The 23,473-nt window shown below is 35.5% G+C and overlaps 4 protein-coding genes and 1 long non-coding RNA gene across 10 annotated transcripts; 4 read left to right on the forward strand and 1 right to left on the reverse strand.

The window, feature by feature from the left end:
• Positions 1-441: 441 nt before the first annotated feature.
• Positions 442-1,751, forward strand: LOC111778274 (uncharacterized). Of its 2 annotated transcripts, none has more exons than XR_002812502.2 (2): positions 442-663; positions 1,015-1,751. It is a non-coding gene; the product is annotated as an uncharacterized LOC111778274 (long non-coding RNA). The 2 variants fall into 2 exon arrangements; XR_002812503.2 differs by having other exon boundaries at positions 1,122-1,751.
• A 783-nt stretch (positions 1,752-2,534) lies between these two features.
• On the forward strand, positions 2,535-6,784 carry LOC111778130 (DNA-directed RNA polymerases II and IV subunit 5A). 2 transcript variants are annotated; one of them, XM_023657793.2, is made up of 5 exons: positions 2,535-2,694; positions 4,054-4,265; positions 4,351-4,530; positions 5,734-5,847; positions 6,470-6,784. In XM_023657793.2, exons 2-5 carry the CDS (start codon positions 4,065-4,067, stop codon positions 6,593-6,595), a joined length of 621 nt encoding a protein of 206 aa, XP_023513561.1. In that variant the 5' UTR covers positions 2,535-2,694; positions 4,054-4,064; the 3' UTR covers positions 6,596-6,784. The 2 variants fall into 2 exon arrangements, with proteins under 2 accessions (XP_023513561.1, XP_023513563.1); XM_023657795.2 differs by having other exon boundaries at positions 4,060-4,265.
• Positions 6,785-7,697: 913 nt separating this feature from the next.
• On the forward strand, positions 7,698-13,445 carry LOC111778319 (mediator of RNA polymerase II transcription subunit 19a). Of its 4 annotated transcripts, none has more exons than XM_087119297.1 (7): positions 7,698-7,982; positions 8,836-8,901; positions 9,808-10,097; positions 10,250-10,477; positions 10,853-10,912; positions 11,068-11,106; positions 13,113-13,268. In XM_087119297.1, exons 2-7 carry the CDS (start codon positions 8,871-8,873, stop codon positions 13,155-13,157), a joined length of 693 nt encoding a protein of 230 aa, XP_086975423.1. In that variant the 5' UTR covers positions 7,698-7,982; positions 8,836-8,870; the 3' UTR covers positions 13,158-13,268. The 4 variants fall into 4 exon arrangements, with proteins under 4 accessions (XP_086975423.1, XP_023513830.2, XP_086975424.1 ...); XM_023658062.2 differs by lacking the exon at positions 13,113-13,268 and adding an exon at positions 13,283-13,445 and having other exon boundaries at positions 7,699-7,982; XM_087119298.1 differs by lacking the exon at positions 13,113-13,268 and adding an exon at positions 13,283-13,445 and having other exon boundaries at positions 7,700-7,982; positions 11,068-11,209.
• A 1,289-nt stretch (positions 13,446-14,734) lies between these two features.
• LOC111778318 (ribonuclease 2) lies at positions 14,735-20,042 on the forward strand. Its single transcript, XM_023658061.2, has 8 exons — positions 14,735-15,033; positions 16,200-16,228; positions 17,086-17,159; positions 17,645-17,746; positions 17,875-17,878; positions 18,338-18,429; positions 19,263-19,424; positions 19,710-20,042. The coding sequence occupies exons 1-8, from the start codon at positions 14,789-14,791 to the stop codon at positions 19,854-19,856; spliced, it is 855 nt and encodes a 284-aa protein (XP_023513829.2). The 5' UTR covers positions 14,735-14,788; the 3' UTR covers positions 19,857-20,042.
• LOC111778317 (acyl-coenzyme A thioesterase 2, chloroplastic) lies at positions 19,969-23,270 on the reverse strand. The gene is made up of 5 exons (XM_023658060.2): positions 22,605-23,270; positions 22,049-22,226; positions 20,630-21,096; positions 20,420-20,548; positions 19,969-20,335 (listed from the first exon to the last, which is right to left on the reverse strand). The coding sequence occupies exons 1-5, from the start codon at positions 23,142-23,144 to the stop codon at positions 20,153-20,155; spliced, it is 1,497 nt and encodes a 498-aa protein (XP_023513828.2). The 5' UTR covers positions 23,145-23,270; the 3' UTR covers positions 19,969-20,152.
• Positions 23,271-23,473: the final 203 nt, after the last annotated feature.

Raw genomic sequence — 23,473 nt, forward strand, 5'->3', positions numbered from 1 at the left:
AGATATGGTAAAAGTTTAGGGACTAAACTGAAATAAATATAAAAGTTAAAAAAATTAAATTAAAATGAAAGTTAAAAAAATTAGATACTAAAATCAACCAATTTAAAAATTTAGAAATTAAAATGAGATTTAATTTATATAATTTTTGAGTTTTTATGAATTTTGAAATATCAATTTAGTCCTTTAATTTAGATGAATCTCATAAGTGACCCATGAATCGTCTTTTTATCAACATGGAAACCACTATGTTTTCGACCGTTGTGAGAAGTTTTTGTTTTAGACCGATGGAAATTACGATAATAGCCCCCACGATATCTGGAAAAGTAAAACCCTAATTCGAGCCACGCTCTCCTATATATAACAATTCATCGTTATCTCTCCATATAAGAATTGTTCTTCGTTCTCCCTTCGAATCCAATTTTTTCATTCGAAATGGTTTGTTCTCATTGAATGATTTTCTTCTTCTCCTTTTGTTTTTTTAGTAATCTTAATGGATGTAGAAATTGCAGTGGAAAAATGAAAATCGAAATGCAAGTTCAGCTTCTTGACTGGATCGTTCTATCGATCCAGCCAAAAATTTACTCAAAACCTTGCGAAAGCTAATTCGCCAGCATCACTCGTCTGAGTTTCTTGATTCTGGATCCTCAGGCCCTTTAATTGCTGGTACATTGCCAAATTTCACTGGTTCTGCTGCTTTCTGTCCATATTTTGTAAGAAGAGCGTTTTGTTTTTTTCTTCGATTTGTTATTTGTTTTTGGTTTGATTTTGTGAGGAGGAGAAAGCAAACGCACTCTGTCCTAGAACTGATGTTCATCAACTCAATGTTTTGTGGCAATTTCTTCGTTTGCGAAATGTTTTGTGGCAATTTCTTCGTTTGCGAAATGAAAGTGATTCCGACTAACTCGCCTGGATGATCTTTTTTGTTGTATGGTCGTTACAGGCACATTGTTGGCTTAAATCTAAATTCCTTAGATTTTTTTTTTTTTTTTTTTTTTTTTGTTTGTTTTCTTTCAGTTTTTGACTCTGAATCTCTTGCGTAATATCAAGTTTTCTTCCATTTGAAACTGCTTTCATGAAAGTGTAAAATGAAAACTGAGCAGTGTTCATGGATGGCTGGTCAGGTTAATTCACGGTTGGCTTCAACAAGATTTAAACAAAGAGATCCAGTGGTACCCGAACTCGTATCCATCTATCCATCTTGCTAATATTTGTTTTGCATCAGGCTAAATTTGTCGATGGATTATATACACAGCTTCGCAATGAAAATGGTTCATCACAACGATTCTTCTTCTGTCTCTCATTCCATGCACAGCTTTTGGCATTCAACATCGTCTTGATAAAACATTTTTCAGACTTAAAGCTAGCTATCACGAGGGAGCAACTCAGCAATTTTGAGCAGTTGAATCAACTACCAATAGCGCCAATCACAAGTTTCTGAGAATTTGTTGCTTCTCCATTCAGCCCTGAAATCCATATGCTTTCTACAGGTGTTGGGGAAGGTGATTTACAAAGAGGAAGAGGAGTTACTCACATTCTTACGTGAAGATTAGGATTACTGTTCCTTTAGTTTCTCTTGTTCTTTTGAACTGGTTCTGAGTTCTGTTCATGTTCATGTTTGAATTATGTTTGAATTGTAACAACCTTAAGAGGACCCATCAACATGGTGCAAGTGCTCAAAATTCTCTAATGTAAGTGACAAGTTTTACCAGAGACCAATCTAATAAGGAGATATACTGTTTCAAGTTCTCTTATTTGTGCCCAAAGATAGACCAGAATCCATTTGATTTCTCTATTAGAGATTTTAGTTCCTACCCGTTAGCCTTAGCATTGGTAATTCAGATGTTGCTGCTATTGACATGTAAACCATTGAAGATGGTCCTCGGGGGTGAAGAGCTTGAACTAGATAACAATCCCCAAGCTTCTGTTCTTCAACAACCGGAGTATCTAACTATTGGAAATTGCCTTAGATTAACGCAACCCCTAATACCAATAGCTTTGTCTCATGGGACATCTAAAGACCCTTACTGATCATGCACTGGATCCATCTGCCCCAGAATCTAATGAACCAATGATTAAACCCTAATACCAGTAGCTTTGTCTCATGGGACATCTAAATACCCTTATTGATCATGCACTGGATCCATCTGCCCCAGAATCTAATGAACCAATGATTAAACCCTAATATATATATATTTAAAATACAATTTTTAATCAGAGAATTCTCATATTCTAATATAATTTTTATTAAAAAATGTAAAAGGTCTAATAAATCCAATAATATTTGATAAGCAAAAATAAAATATTATTTTTAAAAACTCAAATTTCAACGGATTCTCCCTCCTATCTTTTTCAATTTCGTTAACTAAATCTATTTATTTATTTAGATATAATATAAAATAAAACTAAATCTATTCCACAAATTTGAGATTTTTTATTTTTATTTTTAAATATTTGATTTAAAAGATTAACCTTCCAACTCCGAAATTGTTGACTTTCGAGTCAAACTTTGGAGGGTATATTAATCGAGGCGTTTACGTTTCTCTGTACTCTTTTCCCCAAAATCACCGCTCCTTCTCCCTCCATCTCTCTCCGTCTTCATCGTTCCACAAAACCACCGCCGCCGCCAAACCACGAAATCTCTCTCTCCGTCTCTCCCTTTCTCTATCTTGTAGCCGTAACTCTCTGTTGAGTAAGGTTTGTTTTTGTCTGAGAATTTGTGATCTGAGTCGGGTTCCTGAGTGTAGTTCTTTTTCTAGTTTTTGATGCTGTTGTATGTTGATTTATAAATTTCCCTCGTTTGCGAAGATTCTTGCAGGTTTCGCTCTTGATATTACATTGCTCTTTCTCTCTGGTTCTTGTATTCTGTTCTGTACTCCTTTGATTACTGGATTTTTCCTTTTTTCTTTTGGTTTCGCTTCATAGCGTTGGTTCCTGTAATTGTAAATATAGTTTAGGGTTGGTATAATCTCTGAGATTGTTTGAGTTGAAGATTGCATTTGTTTTTCCTTTGCCCTTTTGCTGCCTCCTGTTGGCCCAGTCTCTTTAACATACTTTAACTTCAGCTGAGTGTTTCCCAGTGGTTGTTCAGAGGCTTATTATCAACTCATTTGAACTTTTCTGTGGTAATTCTGTGGTGGCTCGACTTTTCTGGGAAGTGATTCTACTCTTGATGTTTTTTGGAAACAAATTGGATTGTTTTCGTCTACTTGTGTTGTTGCCCTCTTCTGGTAACTATGGTTTATCACAAATGTTCGCTAATTGGGAATCCTTTTTGTTACCCCCCTTGGCTTGTAGGGGATACCTCAATTCTTTTTTGTATATCCCCCTCTTAGTAATGAGATATTTTGTTTCCTATTCGAAGAAGGGGGAAAAAGGTAACCAATTTAGAGAGAATGGATTCAAGCCATGGTGGTCAGCTATTTAAGATTTAATGTCCTACTAGTTTCTTTGGCAACTTAGTGTAATAGGATCAAACGGTTGTTCTATAAGATATTTTGAGTTTACAAGGTAAATCAATGTGGTCAACTAAGGATATTAAGCTTTTTGGATGCAAAATCATCAGGGTTGGTTGAGGTGTACTGTAGTTGATTCAAACATCCATAGTTATTTAGAATAAAAAGAAGAAAAATGCCCAAAGAGGACTATATCTACTAGTGGTGGCCTTGGACTTGGACTAGTACAACATGTCTGAAAATTGTTGTTGCTTGTTTGTGCTTCTCCAGCCTGATTTAATCATTTTCTTTAAATTTTTGTCTCTTTGACTAGGGATTAAGAGCATCTTCCAGCTCTAACCAAATTTGTTTTCTTGTTCTCGCTTTGTCGGTGTCTCCAACTTGTTTTGAATTTTCTGAAAACTATTGTTCTATTACATCCATAACGTGTTCTATAAGCTGTGTTTTGCATTGGTTTTGAAATTTCCAATATGGAACATAATTAATCAGATTGATGTTTCTACTAATGAATTTTACCTCATTTAGAATCTGCATTATCTATTTCTTGTGTACTCATTTGGAGCTTAGGTATTGAGTATTGAATTGTTTGACAATGGCTTAGCTACAGACAAGATGGTGCTAGCAGAGGAGGAAATCACCAGGCTTTTCAGAGTTCGAAAAACTGTGTTACAAATGCTTAAAGACCGAGGCTACTTCGTTGGAGACTTTGAGGTTGACATGTCCAGAGAGCAATTTAAGAATAAATATGGTGAAAGCATGAAACGAGAAGATATCGTGATCAACAAAGCGAAGAGAAATGATAGCTCTGATCAGGTATTGTCTCAGACAAGGGGCTGCAAGTTTCTCGTTAATTCTTCTATTTGTTTCCTTCCTCTTATAGTGACTCTTTTCTGTATAGATATACATTTTCTTTCCAGAAGAACCGAAGGTTGGTGTCAAGACAATGAAAACGTATACCAACCGCATGAAATCGGAGAATGTTTTTAGAGCAATATTGGTCGTTCAACAGAATTTGACCCCTTTCGCTCGCACCTGTATAAGTGAAATATCTACCAAATTCCACTTGGAAGTTTTCCAGGTGAAAGCATTTCTTTAACATATTTTATGGAGTGTTTTTAGTTTTTCTACTTTTTAAGAATTGAGTTGTTTTGAGAAACATGAAAAAGTACAAAGACACGAAAGAACAAGTCCAAACAAAAGGTGTAACGGCCCAAGCCCACTGCTAGTAGATATTGTTTTCTTTGGGCTTTCCCTTTCGGGATTCCCCTCGTGGTTTTTAAAACGGGTCTACTAGGGAGAGGTTTTCACACCCTTATAAAGAATGTTTCGTTCCCCTCTCCAACCAATGTGGGATCTCACAATCCACCCATTTCGGGTCAACGTTCTTGTTGGCACTCGTTCCTCTCTCCAATTGATGTGGGATCTCACAAAACGGTCCAAAACAAGTTACAAAAAAAGGACTCCGATCTAAAAGAAGAAGGTCAGGATCATAATTACAAAATGGCTTAGTGACTGAGGCCCAAAGGGAGGCATTAAGCGTAGCAACCTCTTACACCTCCTCATCCGATCTCTTAATCTCTCTAAAAATTCCATTGTACCTTGAACACTTAACAAACAGCAAAGAAGTTAGCCCACATGACTTTGCCTCTTTCCCTAAAAGGGGAAAAGCACCTCATCCAATGATGAACAGTCCTCCCTACCTCGAGCTCCACAATCCCGAAAAGAGGATTTTCACCAATCCCATTGAAACTGAGCAAACTGACAATCTCACAACAAATGATCGAGGTGCTCAAACAAAAAGGAGGAAGAATGCCAAACCACCGGTTCGAGAAGTAAATTAGATGGGTCGTTTTCCAATAATTTGAGGAGAACTTACTCTGAAAACTTAAAATTATGATATCCTCTCTTCCTTTATTCCTTGTTTTGCAATATGAGAATGAAAAATATGAGAGTTTGGGTTAGGAATCACGGACCTCCACAATGGTATGATATTGTCAACTTTGAGCATAAGCTCTCGTGGCTTTGCCTTTTGGGTCCCCAAAATACCTCGTACCAATAGAGAAGTATTCCTTAAACTCATGATCAACCCCTTAATTAGCCGACGTGGGACTCCTCTCCCAACAATCCTAAACAGTTTGCTTGATTCTCTGTCAAAGAATAATAAAACGACCAAGGCAGTTGTTCATTGCTCCTCTGGCTTGGTTCTACATTCATGCTCCTACTGTCTTAGTTTACTTTAGATATAACTTCTCTTTTTCCCTTTCTTCATTTGTTGATGCAGGAAGCAGAATTACTAGTTAATATCAAAGATCACGTTCTTGTTCCTGAGCACCAGTTACTTTCCAATGAAGAGAAAAAAACACTACTGGAGCGATATACCGTGAAAGAAACACAGGTTAGCATTAATTCTTCAGAAAACGTTACATTGTTAGAATGCATCTCTAATATCGATATCAAAATTTGATATGCTCATACATTCTTGATACCGCTTTGGATTTCTACTACGTTATCTCAACTATTGATTAACTACTCGGTTTTCTTTACCTACTATGTTCAAATTTATCTATAACGCTCAAGCTCACTGCTAGCAGATATTGACCTATTTGAGCTTCCCTTCAAGGTTTTTAAAACGTGTCTTCTTGGTCGAGATTTTCACACCCTTATAAAGAATTGGTTTGTTCTCCTCCCCAACCAAGGTGGGATCTCACATTATCAGTGTAATTTTTTTGAGTTTTGGATTTCATTAGATACATAGCATGCTGAGTCCTATGAACTATGTGTTTATTTATTGATTTTGCCCAATAACCGATGTATTCGGGTCTTACTCTGTGCATTGTGTTCATGTCGATTCCTTTAAGTTATCAAGCTTTCTCAGCTTTATAGTTGGAACCTAAAACCTCGTAGAGTATCAACGAACATGCTAAGCTCGTAGCATGGAGACATCCCTTGGGGGTATTAACACATTTTTGTTACAAAATGAATGAGAATCTTATATGGTGTTGCATATTTTGTGCTAGCTACCGCGCATACAGGTGACCGACCCAGTTGCGAGATACTACGGGCTAAAGCGTGGACAAGTTGTGAAGATCATCAGACCAAGTGAGACTGCAGGAAGATATGTAACTTACAGATATGTTGTCTGAGTATAATTATTATTTTGCAACCGAAGATGTAACATATAAATGCACATTGAACTCATCTTTTCAAGTCTTCATCAATTTGGGAACTTTTGTATTTGGAATTTGAATAGGAATATTTATTTATTTTTATTAAAGGGTACTTTTGTAAATTGCCCCTATGGAATGGATTTTACAAGTAGCCATTTGACTAAACTTGTGTAACATCCCATATCGAGGATATTCAAATTCGATAATCACTTTACCTATTTCTTGCTTCAAAGAGGGAAGGCTATCCTCGCGAATCAATAAGGTTCTTTTTCGTTGGTTTCCATAGCTGATGTCGTCATTCATTCATCGAGAATGTCGTTTTAGATGATTTTCCGTACTTAGTCATAACATGTATATAGTGACGACCCTATTCTTAAATAAAGAATTAGAGTCGTTACAATCCATTTTTTTTCCATATATAGTGTTGATTTTTTGATAATATTAAACGTTATTTATCTAAATTGAAAAGACGACTAAGTGATTTATAAAGCATCTTATCTGACCATATGAAGCTCAACACGACTAGATAAAGAGGACCGAAGCTTAAAAAAGATGTGGTCGTGACAAAAATTGTTTTTTCATGTTTGGTTTATATTATTTAAAAGGCTTTTCAAACTTTTCTCAATTACCAATTGGATAAAAAATACTCCAAAAAGTATTTAACTCATAAATACTTTACAAATTTGTTTTTATTTATATTTTTGTAAAGTAGTTAAAGTGCTTTTAACTTTTGTTTAAAGCACTATAAAATATTTTAAATATAATTTATTTAATGTGAAATTTTTATAATTTTTTTAATATACTTTGAAAGGGAAATTATTTTAATTTCCAAGATTTAAAAAAAATGGAAATGATTTTGAATTCTTGAACCCAATGGATTTTATTTTATAAAAAAAAAATTAAAATACTTATATTTTATAAATATTAAATAACAAATCATAATCTAATTAAAAAAAATTAAAATGAAGAAAATAAATAAATAAATAAATAAATAAAAATTGACATTTGAACAAATGGAAAGGGGGAACCCTTGACCAAACGTATTAAAAGTCCACTGTACGGTCCATTTGTAGATGTGGCAAAGGGTTATTCGTAGTATTATTCAGTGCCCCCTCTTCTCTTCTCTTCTCTTCCCCGATCTCAATTTCCTCTCTTCCCCTCTCTCTCTCTCTCTCTCCGCTGTTCCCGGCCACCGGAGCTACTTCTTCACTCTCCTCACACCCCATTCTCCACCCCCTTTTCCCCTCAATTTCATCTCATTCTTCGATTCGATTCCCACAACCTCTGTTTCTCGATCGCTTTCTCCATCTCTTACCGTTTTCCGGCGCCTCTTTGCTCTTCTTTTCCACCCTTCGCCGCCGAGGTTCGTTTTTCGTTTTTTCCGTTTCTGGAATGGATTCCTTTCGAGTTGTTTTTGGGTTTGGGCACTGCCTTCCCCTTCCGGCCCCGGGGTTTTCAGTTCTGTGATTTTGATTGGTGTGTTTAGGGTTTCTTGCTTCCAGTCCTGTGGGTTTTGTTGCTCGAGCTGAATTGGGTGCTTTGAATTTTGCTTTGGTTTCTGGGCTTTTGGGTTCTCGTAGAATTTTGAGAGGAGGCGTTTTTTGAGGGATTGGAATTGGGGTTCTTCTGAAATTGTGTGTCCTGCTTGTTTCATTCTTGTGTTTGAGTTTAGATGGGGTTCTTGTTTTCGTTTGGACGAGAATGGTTTTAGCATGCTCAATATAGGATTGGGCTAATTTCTGTTTTGTCTTCCCAGTTCAATTCTTTTTAAATTTTTAACCAGTGGTTCTCTTAGGTAATGGTTTTTAGATAGATTGTACGACTCAAGTTTTCTTGTGTATAGTATTGGTTATGTGCATGATTTGCTGAAAAACTCACCAAATGTTCGAATTGGGCTAGAGGTTTCTTGATCTTAGAATTGTTCTAGCTCAATTACTCCTCCAAGTTCTATATAAATTTATTTTCTCTTTCTGAATCATTAAGTGATAACACACCATACATGTAACTATGTAGCTCCGTTATATTGTCTGTTCTATGAGTTTGTCTAATGGAGTTATGCACGTCTATGCTTTATTTCCTTGTTTGATAAGTACTTAGGAAAGCCCAAAAAGTGGTTTGTGTTGTTTTTTTTTTTATCATTCGATAGGATAGAGGAAAATTACGTTGATTGTCTTGGAGTTGTAATTTCACTACCCTTTTGGTTTTTATGATTGCAGTTATAATGTGACATTGTTCCAAGGAAGTGTGATACATGGAATCTGAAGATAAGAAGTTTGGCCAAGGTAAATGCTGATGTATTCAATTTAGTTCCCTCTCTCTCGTGCACTGACGTAGTTTGACTATACATTGATGTGGTTCGTTGAGCTAGAGTATCTCATTCTATATAATTTTCCTAAGACATGCAGAAGCGTTAGGATTTCAGGGTCGAAACACACAGTAAAAGAAAGTTTTGCTTGATCTGGAATTGTAGTAGGAAATTTGTAGCTCAAATTTAGAGCTGATTTTAAAACACTCGAGCCTTCGGAAGAGGGGTTTCCTTTAGTAAAGGCTCAAGGGTTTGCCTATACTTTTTGGTGCTTTTATTATCTATGTACAAGATTTTATGTAAAGCAAATCAGGCCATATTATAATGCTTGGATTTGGAAATCTTAAATTTTGATTTTTTGGAGGGGTTATTAGATCTCTGATACTTTTGGCTACCGTTTTATCCTTGCATTTCATAGAGATGGCATAATGGAGTTTGACCCATGAGAACCACCAGACTTCCCTTACCATACAAATCATTATGCTCTTCTTGTTTTGATAATGTAGGAGCAACTTAGGAAGTTATTTAACTTCCTACATTGCCATTTCCCCTAAAACATCAAATTAAATGCCACAGGAGTTATTGATTTCCCATAAGCCTCACAACAAGTTCTGGAAAAAATCCTTGCAAAAGTTCTTATTGAAAGGTTGAAAAAATTCCTACCTGATATGATTAGATTCTTACTTCCAATTGAACTTTTGTAGCTGAAAGACAAATCATAGGTCCTGTTTCAATTGCAAATAAAGCTATTGGTTGAGTGGAGGATATCGTGAAAAGTTGTAGTACATGATATATCTGTTTTCCGTTCCATTTTGTTCATCTTCGATCTGTATTGATTATCTGCCACCTAAGTTTTTCTATGTATTTTTATTTGTGCCTTTAGGACCTAGGGAACTGACTGGTGCTGTGGATCTTATAAGTCACTACAAGCTGTTACCTCATCATGAGTTTTTCTGCAAGAAGTCACTTCCATTGTCAATTTCAGACACACATTATCTTCATAACGTGGTTGGGGACACAGAAATTAGAAAAGGGGAAGGGATGCAATTGAATCAACTCATACAGAATCCTTCTTACCCTAGAGAGACTAATGCTCGTATACAGCCATTTGACCAAGATATTCTCATAGAAGCCTTCCAACTGAGGGAAACTGGTCCTGTTGAGCTGCCTCCTGTAAGAAATCTATAACTATAATTGTTAAAATGAGCCATTTTCTTTAGCTTTCTTCCGTCAGCTGGAACTTTGATGTTAGGCTTGATTATCAGCATTTCTAGTCCTAGTTATTTTCTCTGCAAGTGATGGTCCATTTCTTTTTCTTTGGTTAGGCCGAGAAGGGTGTTCCTACTATTCCAGGGAAGTCAAAAAGCGAGTCCAAAGATAAAGACAGGAAGCATAAAAAGCACAAAGATAGGGATAAGGATAAGGATAGAGAGCATAAGAAGCACAAGCATCGACTTAAAGACCGGAGTAAGGATAAAGACAAGGACAAGAAGAAGGACAAAAGTACACATCAAGATTCTGGTGCTGACCATTCAAAGAAGCATCACGAAAAGGTCGGAAAACCTTTATTCTTTTCCAGCTCCTTTGTAAATACCAGGATTAGATAACAATGAAATAGCTCAGGAGTAGATTGTTATTGACGTTAACATTATGGACTTTTTATTTTGTACCAATTTCTTGTTTGTGGTTCCTCACTTCATGAAGCATATCCCTTCCGCTGAATTTTCATCATTTGACATTGATTATCAACCACCAGCATGTCCCGAGGGCAGGGAATTGTAAAGTTAATTTATATGTACCATATTTTCTCTACTAAAAGTTAAGGGTTAAGTAATATTTTTGTGTTTTACTGCCAAACTAATATACATTTATTGTGCATATTGCCCAAACTAGCTGTTTCTTAATTTCTAACTTCATTTAATTTTCAGAAAAGGAAGCATGATGGAGAAGATGATATTAATGACATTCATAGGCACAAAAAAAATAAGGTAATATGAAGTCAAAATTTCTTTTCAGTTCTAGATTACTTGCATACTGCTAAGAACAATCATCGGGTTAACTTTTATCTTTGTAATCCATATTTTTTTTAATTTTTCGATTGATTGTTTTCCAACTAAAAGCCTTCTGCATTTAATTTCTGCAGCATAAGGCCGCAAAAATTGAAGAAATGGGAGTGATAAAGGTAGCGGGCTGACATTGTGGAATAATCTAGGTCATTTATTTCCTCATATGGTTGTTGAAAGATTGCTGGAATTTTCACTTAATGTTGTCAAAAAATACTTGAGGTATATTTATATCTTTCAAGTATATTCTATATTCAATTGTTCTTCATATGATTTCATTTCTTTTTCATTAATGGGTTTTTTTTTTTATCTTTCATTGATATTTGAAAAAGTTACGTTATAAACTGTTGCTCCCATGGGGGAGCGTACAGAGGAGTATTGACATCCAATCATCACATAACTTAAAAGAGTAAAATGAAACTGAAACTCCAAAAGTCTACAAAAAGACATCTCAACTATAATTGACTGCATCAGGAGTATAACTTTAAAGTGTGAGAGATTCCATGTACTTTTACCTGTTGTGTTGTGGAAATTAAGTCGTTCTTCTCTAGTTTATTTAGGGTTCCTTAGTTAAGTTTGAAGAAAAAAGTTCTTTTTACATTAGGTTTGCATGTGAGCTTTTTCTTTGGTGGAGTATACTGTACTGGAGCTTAAATTTTGGTTGTGAAATTTATGAGCTTGTGGGATAAAAAGAAGGCAGCGCATCAGTGTGTCTGGTTGTTTCAAACAAGGGGAAGATAGTTCGTTGCAAAAGAAAAAAATGGTCCCAAGGAGTAACAAACAATACTATATTCTTAGGCTTTTACAAGCTCAGAGAGACAAGGAAGAAGGTGGAGGGAAGGAAGGACAGTTTTGAACGAAGTGATGGAAAACATATAATTGTTTTTACATGATTTAGTTTCCGTAGGAATTGGATCTTGTATGCTACAGCTAGGGGTGTGCATGGTTCTATTTGGTCCGATTTTGGAAGGAACTGTTGACCGAACCAAGCCCCAGTTTTTGAAATCTTCGAATGGATTAAACCGAAGAATTTCCTTGTTTTGGTTCAAAATTGAACTAGTTTACTTTTTGTTTCCTTGGTTCGGTTTCAGTTTTAGCGGTCTTTTTTGCATTTTTTCCCCCGGTAAATGGCCTTACGACCCACAAAGAAATGATCCAGAACGAGAGGAAAGGAAGAGGAAAAATGAGTGAGAGGGATGTTTACTAGTAAATATTAAATTTCATTTATGCGTATGATGTTTACTAGTAAATACCTTGAGGATTTCTGATTCAAAAGAGTCGAGAACAATTGGATATTGTATCGGTTTAACCATCATTACCACGTGTTCAATGGAAAACAATGGGTGTTAGAATTAAAACCTTCTCTAAGATCTCATTTTTTCTTTTGAACTTCTAAATGAGCTTGGTTTTTTTTTAGTGTTTGGGCCATCTTATGTGTATTTCGACTATTTTCATCATCTCCATCATGATTTTATATTTAAATCTATCTATCTATCTATCTATGCATATACTTGGATTCTAGACTTGCTTAAAAAGCCTGCGACTTGAAATTTGTATCGTATTTATAGTCTTTCTTTGATTCTGAATTTAGAAATATAATCCATTTTCATAGTCTTGGGTGACTTGGGTAGGTATTGTGTGATTGTCTTTCATCATTATTTTCTTTTCTTGCTTGGGTTGGATTGTGTCTGCTGGCCTAAGGATTGATATTCCCTTTTGATGAAACTTGCAACAAATTAGTAAAGAATAAGAGAAAACATACGGCATGCGTATTAGTTGAATACAAAATCAGAGTCAGCATACATTTCATGTATGAGTAGCAATTCCATTGGTACATGTCAGTCATTTTTGTGTTCTGCAATATTTTAGTGATTCTTGACAAGACTTTGCTCAGTTCGAGTTCTCTTTTGAAGCATTTCCGTTCTTTTCTTTTTATTGATTTCGTTTCGTGGTCTGTAACGGTTTGAACTCCTTAATGCCTGTTGTGATTGCCTGAAATATGCCAAGACTAATTGGGTATAACACTCTGATTTAAGTGTTCATGAAAAATTAGTATCTGAAGGAATTTGGAGTCTGCTGGAAGCAGCAGCTAAGCTAATCCTGTCGAGTCGACTTTTATTTGTAGGGAGCTAAAGCCATCTCAGTTGGTTCCATTTGGTACAATGCATGAGTTAGAGATAGTAGTCTAGCTGAACTGAGCTGAGCTGAGCTTTAATTGTTTTGTCTTCTCATATTTTGGTTTTCCTGTAACCTATTGAGTGAATGATAGCCATTGTTCTTTCTTTCTCCGTGCAGAGTAGCTTCTGATGAGGGTGAATTTACCAGTTTTAGGGGAGATATGTGGAAGCAAATGTAAAAAAAAAAAAAATTGGTGGAAATGAACTTTTGTATCATAACAAACAATGGGTCTGATATATAAATATGAGCGATTTGCAGGACTGGTTTCCTCAATTTTCCACATGTAACATTATGTTCTTCTTCTTCTTTTTCTTTTCATTTTCTGGACGTCTTTCGAGTTTTAGTTTGAAGTAGCGTTGCTTCGTGTTCGGTATTTCGAACGGAGGTAGAATCCTAGAACTTCTCTCTGATCTCTTGTTTTCTTTGTCTGGCCATCTTTTGAGCTAACTGAATTGGTTCCTTAGAGTGTAAATACAAGTAAGCAGTCAGGAATATATATATATATGTATATGTATAGAAAATGAAGTTTTGAGTACTTATTTTGTTGTACTCTTTTTGGTTCATACATGAGTGCTGAAGTAATGGTTTTCATAGATGAGAATTCGGATGGATTGATTTTCATGTCTCTGTAACTGTTACGTGTTCTATGTTGATACCTTTGAATTAAGTGTAAATTTGGATGTGTGGTTCGGTATCGAACTCATTCATCTACTCTTCGCACAATTCGAACAAAAGCAATCTCGAAAGAATAGAGGGAAAACTAGCTAATACGTTTCAGATTCTGCTCCCCTTAGCTTCATGATGGATACATTCGTTCATTGATCACCTTTTGTTTATATTAGATTAATTAGATCACAAAATATTTAATATCTCTTTAAAAAAAATTTATTGATAGAGAAAAGTAATCGTAATTGTTAAGCCCATTGCTAACAGATAAAGCTTCCTCTCAAATTTTTAAAACGTGTCTATTAGACACCTTTATAAAAAAAAATGTTTTATTCTCTTCTTCCATCTATGTGCAATCTACCCTTTTTGGGCTCAGTGTCTTTTGCTGACACTCGTTTTCCTCTCCAAATGATGTGGGATCTCACAGTAATGTTTTTATTAAGATGATTATATGTGACTTGATCTTAATAATCGATGGAAGCCTAATAAACTTACTTGACCAAATAGGGAGCTGGAAACACGTAAGCTTCACAACATGGAATGTTGGGATGTTGTGTTTATTTCGTGACATGAGTAACAAGGCGCCACTCACCCTCTCATACTCGTTTTTATTATTAAATCATAAATAAATTATTCATTAAAATATTATATATATTTATAGACACAACTTGTCATAGAAAATATTGAAATGATATGGTTTAATTCAATTTATTTCGTATATATATACATGATGGAGGGAATTTATATTCCAATTCCAATCTAAATTTTAATTTTTTTTTTAATCAAAATTTTGTATCTAACTGAAAATATTTTGGTTTAAAAATATTTAAATTATTTATTTATTTAATATAATATAATATAGAATTTTGTATATAGAAGTATTTATACTTTAGGTCCAGATAAGGCCAATCGAATTCGGTAGTCTACCAATTGGATTACGTTACGCATTTATTTGTCATGGGGAGCGATCCCCAAAATCAAGCCATTCCCATTCCCATGGCGATTCTCTTCATCTTTCTTCTTCAATTCAGCCTATCTGTTGCATCAATTTCCTTGGATGAGGCTTCCGATGCGGTAATTTTACAGAACCAGGGTGGACGAAAGCAGAGAGAATTTGATTACTTCGTTTTGGCGCTGCAATGGCCTGGTACTATCTGCAAGGGCACTCGCCACTGTTGTTCCTCCAATGCATGCTGTAATAGGTGACTGCTTCTGGCTCGCTCTTTTTCAGATTGCTTAATCAATCGTTTCTTTCGTTTGATGATTCTGTTTAGTAACTGCAGTAGTTATTAGCTCATAATTTTCCATTTCGTCATGCTGCTTGATGTGAAAAAAACTGTAGCATCTTCCGCCTTCTTTGGGCTCAATTGTTGGATATTATTTTGCTCGCTGATAGGGGATCAAAGTGAAATAAGCATGCTATTTGCTGATTTCCTTACATCATATCACTACAAAACATACACGTCGAGAACCTGCTTTCAGCAGTGTTACGAATCACTTTTCGTAAGAAGAGGAAGGCGTTTATGAGATTATTTCTTGGTCTTATAAGAATTTTGGACTCCTTATATATAGTACTTAGCTTAAACTTCCAGTATAAATCCCTTACAGCTGAGGCTTTTTTTTTTTTTTTTTTTTTTTTTTGCCAAACTATGAACTTCATTAATACCGTAAAGAATCATAGTTGTAGCAGTAACATGGACTAAAGCTGATTGAGGGGTTCTTGAGATTCTCACATCTTTTTCCATCAAGATCTGCATGTTACCGTTTATGAACAAGTACAGTAGTCTAGTAGTACCTTCACCACCACTGGTGCAGTCAAAGAGAAAGAAACAATTGCAAAGAAGGGCAGGAATGTTTAACATTGACGGAGAAGAGGAGACCGAATATGAGAGGTCCTACCAAAATAAAAAATTATGCTTCCAAATTTCTCCAATCAATTTCAATTCTGTAAGATAAACCATCTGGACAAGTTAGATTGTGATACCTTGTAATAAACGATAAATGAAAACTTAAGTTTTTCTTATTCTCCTTATTCTGAATTGGTTTAAACTCCTTTCAGAATCTGGCGTAACTTGGGTTTGTTTGAAAGATTTCCTGCATTTAGAGAGGGGGGTGGGATTAAGCTATAATATTGCATAGGCAATTGGGTATTTTGGCATTGAATGAATTACAATGGTCATGACTCCAAAAATTAAATGTGAAAAGGTTATTGGAGACCATTGATAGAACACAAAATTTAGAGTTTTGGTTGTGAAAGTTTTGCCTATATGTCGTATTCCAATATTTTGTTGAGTGTTCTTTTGAATTCTGTGGATATTCTTTTACATTGTTCATTAAAACTTACATTCATTTATCTCTTCTTTGCTAGATCTGGTGGTTTTGCTGAGTTTACAATTCGTAAGTTGAAGCTACAATTGCATTGGTTCCACAGTTCTGAACTATGAAGCACAGGCAACATGACACAGACGTGGAAATACATCATTTTCTATAAAACTAGAATATAGATATTATAACTGTACATTTTAAAAATATATGTTATCTTAATATCTTCATACTTTTCAATCATTTTCACATTAAAAATATTTTTCAGTCTCTGATATTTTTACATTTCAAAGGTATTGTGAAACAAGATAATTCAAGAGATGTTGAAGACAACATTCTAATGGTGCAATGCACTAACTTACAACAAGATATTTGGAAACTCTATAACCAAATTGACAATTCTGTAAATGATTCCATATTTCGTAAAAAAAATAAATTTGAAATTGGTTTAGGGTTTAGGGTTTAGGGTTCATGCATTAATATAGTTAAAAATAGTTTGATGCAATATGCTTAGAAGTTTATTATTTTGCTCTATATTTATTTTTATGTTGATTGATTTTTTCAAACAAAATTGAATAAGTAAAAGATTCGACGCTAGTATTGCATGTATCTAATTTGTTCATCAAGTGTATAACACATCTAATTTGTTAACTAGCCATCATAAAATATAGAAGAATTGGAGTGTTCAATACATGTAGGGTTACTGAACTGTTTATCTGTACTTCACATGTTCCATTTCTCTTCGGTACCTGTTCATTTTTATTATTTATTATTTTTACTGGAAATATCAATTAGGGTCCCTTTTTTTTAGTCAGTTCCCTAAAAATAAACATAGGAGACCGTTCCTTTGTTTGAGGATCTTTTTGTTTATAGAATAAGGGGTCACTTTTGTTTGATTGTGCATTGAATTTATAACTTCTTCCTCTTAATAGATGGTTTGTGGCCTGATTATAATGATGGAACTTGGCCTTCATGTTGCACTGGAAAAGAATTTGATGAGAAGGAGGTACGTTTTTTATTAAAATTAGGTTGTTGATATTAATGAAATGATCCAAAGTCCCCTTAGGATCTAGAGAAGGAGGTACGTTTTTATTAAAATTAGGCTGTTGATATTCATTAAATGATCCAGAGTTCCCTTAGGATACAAACTATTGGTATCAAAAAGGTATATAATCAGTGCAAAAAATGGATAAGGAGGTTCAATTAGGATCTAGAGAAGTTCCCTTCTTTCAAATGATCGAATAGCTGTAACTATGCTAGGATTTTGGTTTTGTTCCAAACCTTGTAATCCTCAAAAGATTGAACCAATAATAACTGGGATGGAAAGCATTACTGGAAGTTGAAGAGCTAAAACAGAGCACTTTCAGCCTGATTTTCATATGTTACTGTTGGTTTTACTTTGATCGTTGTGTCATTTGCTTTGCTCTTGCAATTGATACATTGTTCTGTTTAAGTCATCCTTTTAACATCCTGCATCATTTGATCTTCCAGATTCATACCTTACTTGAACCCATGAAGAAATATTGGTCATCTTTGAGTTGTAGTTCACCGAAAACTTGCCATGGTGCAAAGGGATCATTTTGGGCTCATGAGGTGACCGTTGCTAGTACAACATATGTTTTGTTTTAATTTGACTGATTATACCCAAGTTTTAGCTGATGATGTTTTCCCCCTTCTCTTTTTGCTCCTATGATGGCTGAATTGGCTTCTGCATTTGGTAGTGGGGTAATGATCCTTGGCTTCTCTCACTTGGATACTATAATTTATATTCTGGAATACATTGGTCATGGGCTTTATTTCTTACATTGAATTTTTCTGATTGGCAAAGGATAGATTTCTAGGTCTCTCTTTTGCACTCTCTCTACTCTAAAATGTTAATTTGTCATGATATTTGACAAATATCTTCACTTTTAAAAACTTTCACATCTAGGTCATGTGTTCAATGCATTGCATAATGATTTCCTATACAAAGATGTATTTTTCTTTTTATCATATACCTTGTGCCGATGCAAGTCAAATTTGATGGTGACCTTATTTACGTATAGTTTGTCCTTTATTGAATGTGACAACGTATCAACTTTGTTGATGTTACTGCTTTGATGTCCATATTGGAAGCAAAGCATATTAATGTCCTTCCCAGTTCCCATGCTTTGGTTTTTCATATTAAATTTTTATTACATGCAGAGAAGCATGGAACTTGTTCTTCTCCAGTAGCTCGTGATGAATATGGTTACTTTTTAACTACTCTCAACGTCTATTTCAAATACAATGTCACAGTAAGTTTACAATTGATGTTACACTTCTCTATTAGCCCTAAAGTCAATAGATCAGACTAAGCTGCTTGCAGAAAATAATATAGCTTGCAGTTTAGTTCCATATTGGTTTGCTACTGTTGATTTTGTTTTCCTTAATTGATAAATGTTACTAATGACTTTCCTATTTCCTTTGCAGATTAGTTTTATATTTTTAAGGCTTTATACAACTTAAGTTTTCTAGATTGTTTAAGCTGTGGTAGATGCTATTTAATGGTTAATGGCTAGGTAGATTGTAGAGAATAATTTAATGGATTTAGAATAACCAGATAAGTTTTGAGGATTTTCTTGACAAATAGGGTTTTATAAAACTTAAATTTTGGGGCTGTAGAATACTTTTTAGCAAAGCAGCATAGGTTAGTGGATAATACTGCCTTTTACTATTCTATTCCTACAATTGTGGAACTAAAAAAAAAAAAAAAAGCAATGTATTTAACTACTGAGATCCATCTATGGAAATTGAAATAATTAAATTTCTATTTCATTGCAGTAGCTGGCCTATAAGTGGTTAATTCTTTACACCAGTCCAGAAATCCTGATGGAGCATTTGATTTTTTGCGGACAAACTTGTTTTTGAAGTTCGCAATTTTACTTGTATGGTCTAACTAATAAATCTTTCATACTTTCAAATCTGATATAAAAGAGAGATCTGAACCATTTCAAGGAATTTTAGAGTTCCCAGTTCTTAATTTTTAGGTTACTCGATATAGTATATGGGTGTGTATATTTAAAAGCTTGATGAGTTATTCATTTGCCTTGGAATCAGTTTGGTTACTAATGAACATCTCATGTCCCAGAAAGTTCTGAATGACGCTGGATATGTACCTTCAAATACTGAGAAATATCCTCTGGGAGGAATCATTTCAGCAGTTGAGAATGCTTTTCATGCCACCCCTTTGTTGGTCTGCTCAAAGGGTGCAGTGGAGGAACTTCGCATATGTTTCTACAAGGATTTCAAGGTTTTTTTTTCCTTCTTAATTTTTGCTGATTCGGTTTGAAATTGAATTTCTTAACCGAAAGAAACGAAAGGAAACTTTAAAGTTGATGCACATCTTGGATAGGATTAAATTTTGGACAATTCCTTATGTTGATGCTTCTTGTTCTAATTATCCTTTTCGGGTAGGTTTAAGGCACTTTTACAAAGAACACTCGACATATATAATTATACTTTTACATTAGCCTGATCTTCCGAACTTCATGGGATATATGTTGGATACTCAACTGATCTTTTTGCTTTATTGCAGCCTCGCGACTGTGTTCCGACCGACTCACAGAATTCAATCGTTTCTTCGAAAATCTCATGTCCCAAATATGTCAGCTTACCCTCATATGAGCCAGGAGGCAAGATTTTCGAGTTCACTGATTCCAATTGGCAATATCCAAATGCTTAATTTTCAGTCTTTTGAAAACATAATGCATACTATAATATCTCTGTTGAGATATATATGAATCTGTAATGCATTATGTTTCTTATAGTTTGCCTTGTAGAAGTCAACAATTGGATTGGAAGTTTGCAGACAATGTAATTTTAATATTGATCTTGGTTTCTAATATCAAATTGAAAAATGTTACCCTTATTTCTTCGTAAGGACGAGGGTTGAGATTCTAGAATGAACTTAACTTGCCCCAGTTTCAGAATAATGATACTACCAGATGTTCTTAAACTATGCTAAACTTTGTTGTCTGCCTAAGCCTGATCTGATTCAGATTGCTTAATCAATTCCCTTAGCTGCTTTTCAGCATCAATGCGCTCGATGATTCGTCGAGCTTCTTCTTCTGTTGCAGGAACGACGCTGCGAAGCCTGAACCCGTTTCTGTTCGCTTTAGCCTCTGGACGCACAGTAAAAGTGAAGTAGAACGTGTTCGAAACCTGTCATATTGGATTATTAAACAACTCAACAAGTTTCTAGACAATGCTGCAATTGATAGATTCATTGGGGTTTAAGTTCTTTACCTCGCTACACCTTATTTCAGGCCTAGTAACATGGGCAACAACTTCAACATTGATCAATGGCTGATCTGGGTTGTCAAGTTCTGTGTAAAGAATGCATGATGTGAAACGTACGAAGTCACCCACATCTACCTGCACATTGAAACAACCAACATTTATGGTATTGAGAAGGCCAACTGAAATGGCTCGTTGAAGAGATGGCCACTAACTCACAGGCTTTAAGAAATCAACATGATCAACTTCTAGAAAGCAAGGCACCAATCCAGCAAATACATATGCTGTTGAGAAGGCCAATTCAAATGCTCGTTGCATCAGAAACCCTCCAAAAATCCGACCATGAATGTTTCTTTGTTGTGGTTGACAGATCAAAGAGTTTTCAAGGCGAGTATCCCTGAGAAGAATGCTGTCTCTGTCTGCTAAGGCTGGCATGTCACACAAGATTCTTCCCTCTGCTAGAAAAGCATTGAGTCTATTTGTATACCCATTTTCTGATCCCTGCATATCACCTATGTTCTTCTTTTTCCTTAACTTACTTCTGGCTTCTGCTCCCTCAAAAAGTAGTTTTTCTTCCTCAGTTTCTGGTAAAAGCCTGTTAACCAAAGCTGCTTTCCCTGTCTTAGAGTCGCGAGCCACGAATATGAAGTTTGCTGTCAGAGCTGAGTCTGATGTGTTTGAGCAATCTGCAGAATAACCAAAAAGGATAGATTAAGGAAAGAAATAAGTAGCTTCCTGAAACCGCCCAACCCTACTACTAGGTAGGGATTTGACCCGTTACATATCGTTGTTAGTCTAACAGTTTTATAACGCGTCTGCTGAGGAGGTAGGGCTTTGACCCGTTACGTATCGTTGTTAGTCTTACGATTTTATAACGCGTCTGCTAAGGAGAAGTTTCTACACCCTTATAAGGAATTTTTTCATTTCCCTCTCTAACCAAGTTTCCACACCCTTAATGAATTCTTCATTCCCCTCCAATCAATGTGGGATCTCACAATCCACCCCCTCGGGGGGCCAACGTCCTTAATGGCAAACAACCCGATGTCTGGCTCTGATACTATTTGTAACAGCCCAAGTCTACCGCTAGCTAATATTATCTTCTTTGAGCTTTTCCTTTCGGGTTTTCCCGTAAGATTTTAGAACGCGTCTACTAAAGAGAGGATTCCACACTCTTATAAGGAATGGTTCGTTCCTCTCTCCAACCGACGTGGGACCTCACATTGGGATCTCATAATCCACCCTCAAAACGCGTCTACTAAAGAGAGGATTCCACACTCTTATAAGGAATGTTTCGTTCCTCTCTCCAACCGACATGGGACTTCACAACCCACCCCCTTGGAGGCCCAGGGTCCCCAAGCCCACTGCCAGTAGATATTGTCCATTTTGACCCTTAACATGACACTCTCACGATTTTAAAACGTGTCTACTCTCAACCAACTTCGGACTAACAATCCACCCCTTGAAAATTTGAAGATATTTCTCACAGTTTACAGTAAATTATTCTCAGATACGGCCAAATTAAGGCAGAGTCACCAATGAAGCAAGTGAAAATTTGAAGATCATTGCTAAAAGTTAATCATAGAGAGAGAGAGAGAGAGAGATTTCAAGAGTACTATTACCATAGTTCATAATCCATACCTTCTGATGATTGAATCATGTCTAACTGAACCTCAATTGATGATCGCCCAACCCATATGACTGAACCAACTATTTTCAAATCAGCAGCCACATTAATCGGCGTCTTCAAAACAATCCTGTCCACAGAGGCAGTCACTAGCAAAAGTGGTCTTGTTGTGCTTTCAACATCAGAACAGTGCTGTCATAGACCAAACCAGGATCAATAAATTCTTCAGAGGTAAGAGAATTTCATAGATTCATAGTGCACAAACCCTTTATCAATTACCAATTCATTTTCTAGCTCACTCATACATATCAATCAAAGCCGCTTAAAAGCTTTTCACCTAATTTCCTTGCTGAAAATGATTTCTCTCCTTGATTTTCTATGAAATGTGAAAAATCTCAACGGATGAAAGCTTGAAAAGTTCCAAGCTAAAAGAAAATCAGAATAAGGTTGAGAAAATCGCATTCAATAAGTCATTGAGTTCAAAGAATCATCACATATTCATTATCAATGTCAGGATATGCAGATCAATCAGCGGAATAGAAATCAAGAACAACGAAGAAATCAACATACTCTAACGGAGATGGTACCAGCCAAGGCATCAAGATCTTCAAGCAGCTTTCCGATTCTAACCTCATTCCACGGATCTCGATACTGCTCTCTCAGAATGAAATCAGAAGAGAAATTATAAACCACAATAGTCCGACTCTGCGACGGCGTTTTCGTGAGCAGTTCGCTCTGCGGAGGTGCATCTTTAGGAGGATCGAGCAGCCTCTCGAAGATACTCAACCTAGCTTCCCACAAAGCGGTGGTGACCGGGGAATGGTGCATTCCCGGCCAGAGATTGATCGGTTTCCGAGACGAAGTGGAATTGCTAGAATCATCGCCGCCGCCGGAACTCGGCGGTAAAGTAATAGTGGAGAAGACGGAAATGGTCTCCGAAGGGGAGGAATCCGAATCCGCGCTGAAGAATCGCTGGAACTGGAAAATGCGTTTAGGTTTAGGATTAGAGGTCGAAGATTTGAGGGAACATACAGAATTCAGCGCTTGAAGAGAGAGCTGGAGTTGGGTTCTGATCTTCCCCATTTGATGAACGACATCAACAGTGTTCATCAGTCGCCAAATTTATACGACCGATGACAAAATTCTTGTATCATTCTAACCTCAAAAAAGGAAATAAATTCATGCATTGGTCTCTCCCCAATTCATGCCAGCAAGAATCGTGTCTGAAATTCACTCCATTGTTCATATTTCGCTCTACATCCAAAATATAATTTTTTTTTATGTAAAATTTTTATTTTTTAATTTATTTTTTTTTTCAAAAAATAAAATAAAATAATTTATTTTAAATATATAAATTATTTACAAAAGTCTTTAATTATTTTAATTACAAATAATAACTTTTTAAATATAGTTCAACTAATTATATATATATAATTAGA

This window comes from Cucurbita pepo, chromosome 17 (genome assembly GCF_057944985.1).
Source record: "Cucurbita pepo subsp. pepo isolate OVF chromosome 17, ASM5794498v1, whole genome shotgun sequence".
NCBI classification, from domain to species: domain Eukaryota; kingdom Viridiplantae; phylum Streptophyta; class Magnoliopsida; order Cucurbitales; family Cucurbitaceae; genus Cucurbita; species Cucurbita pepo.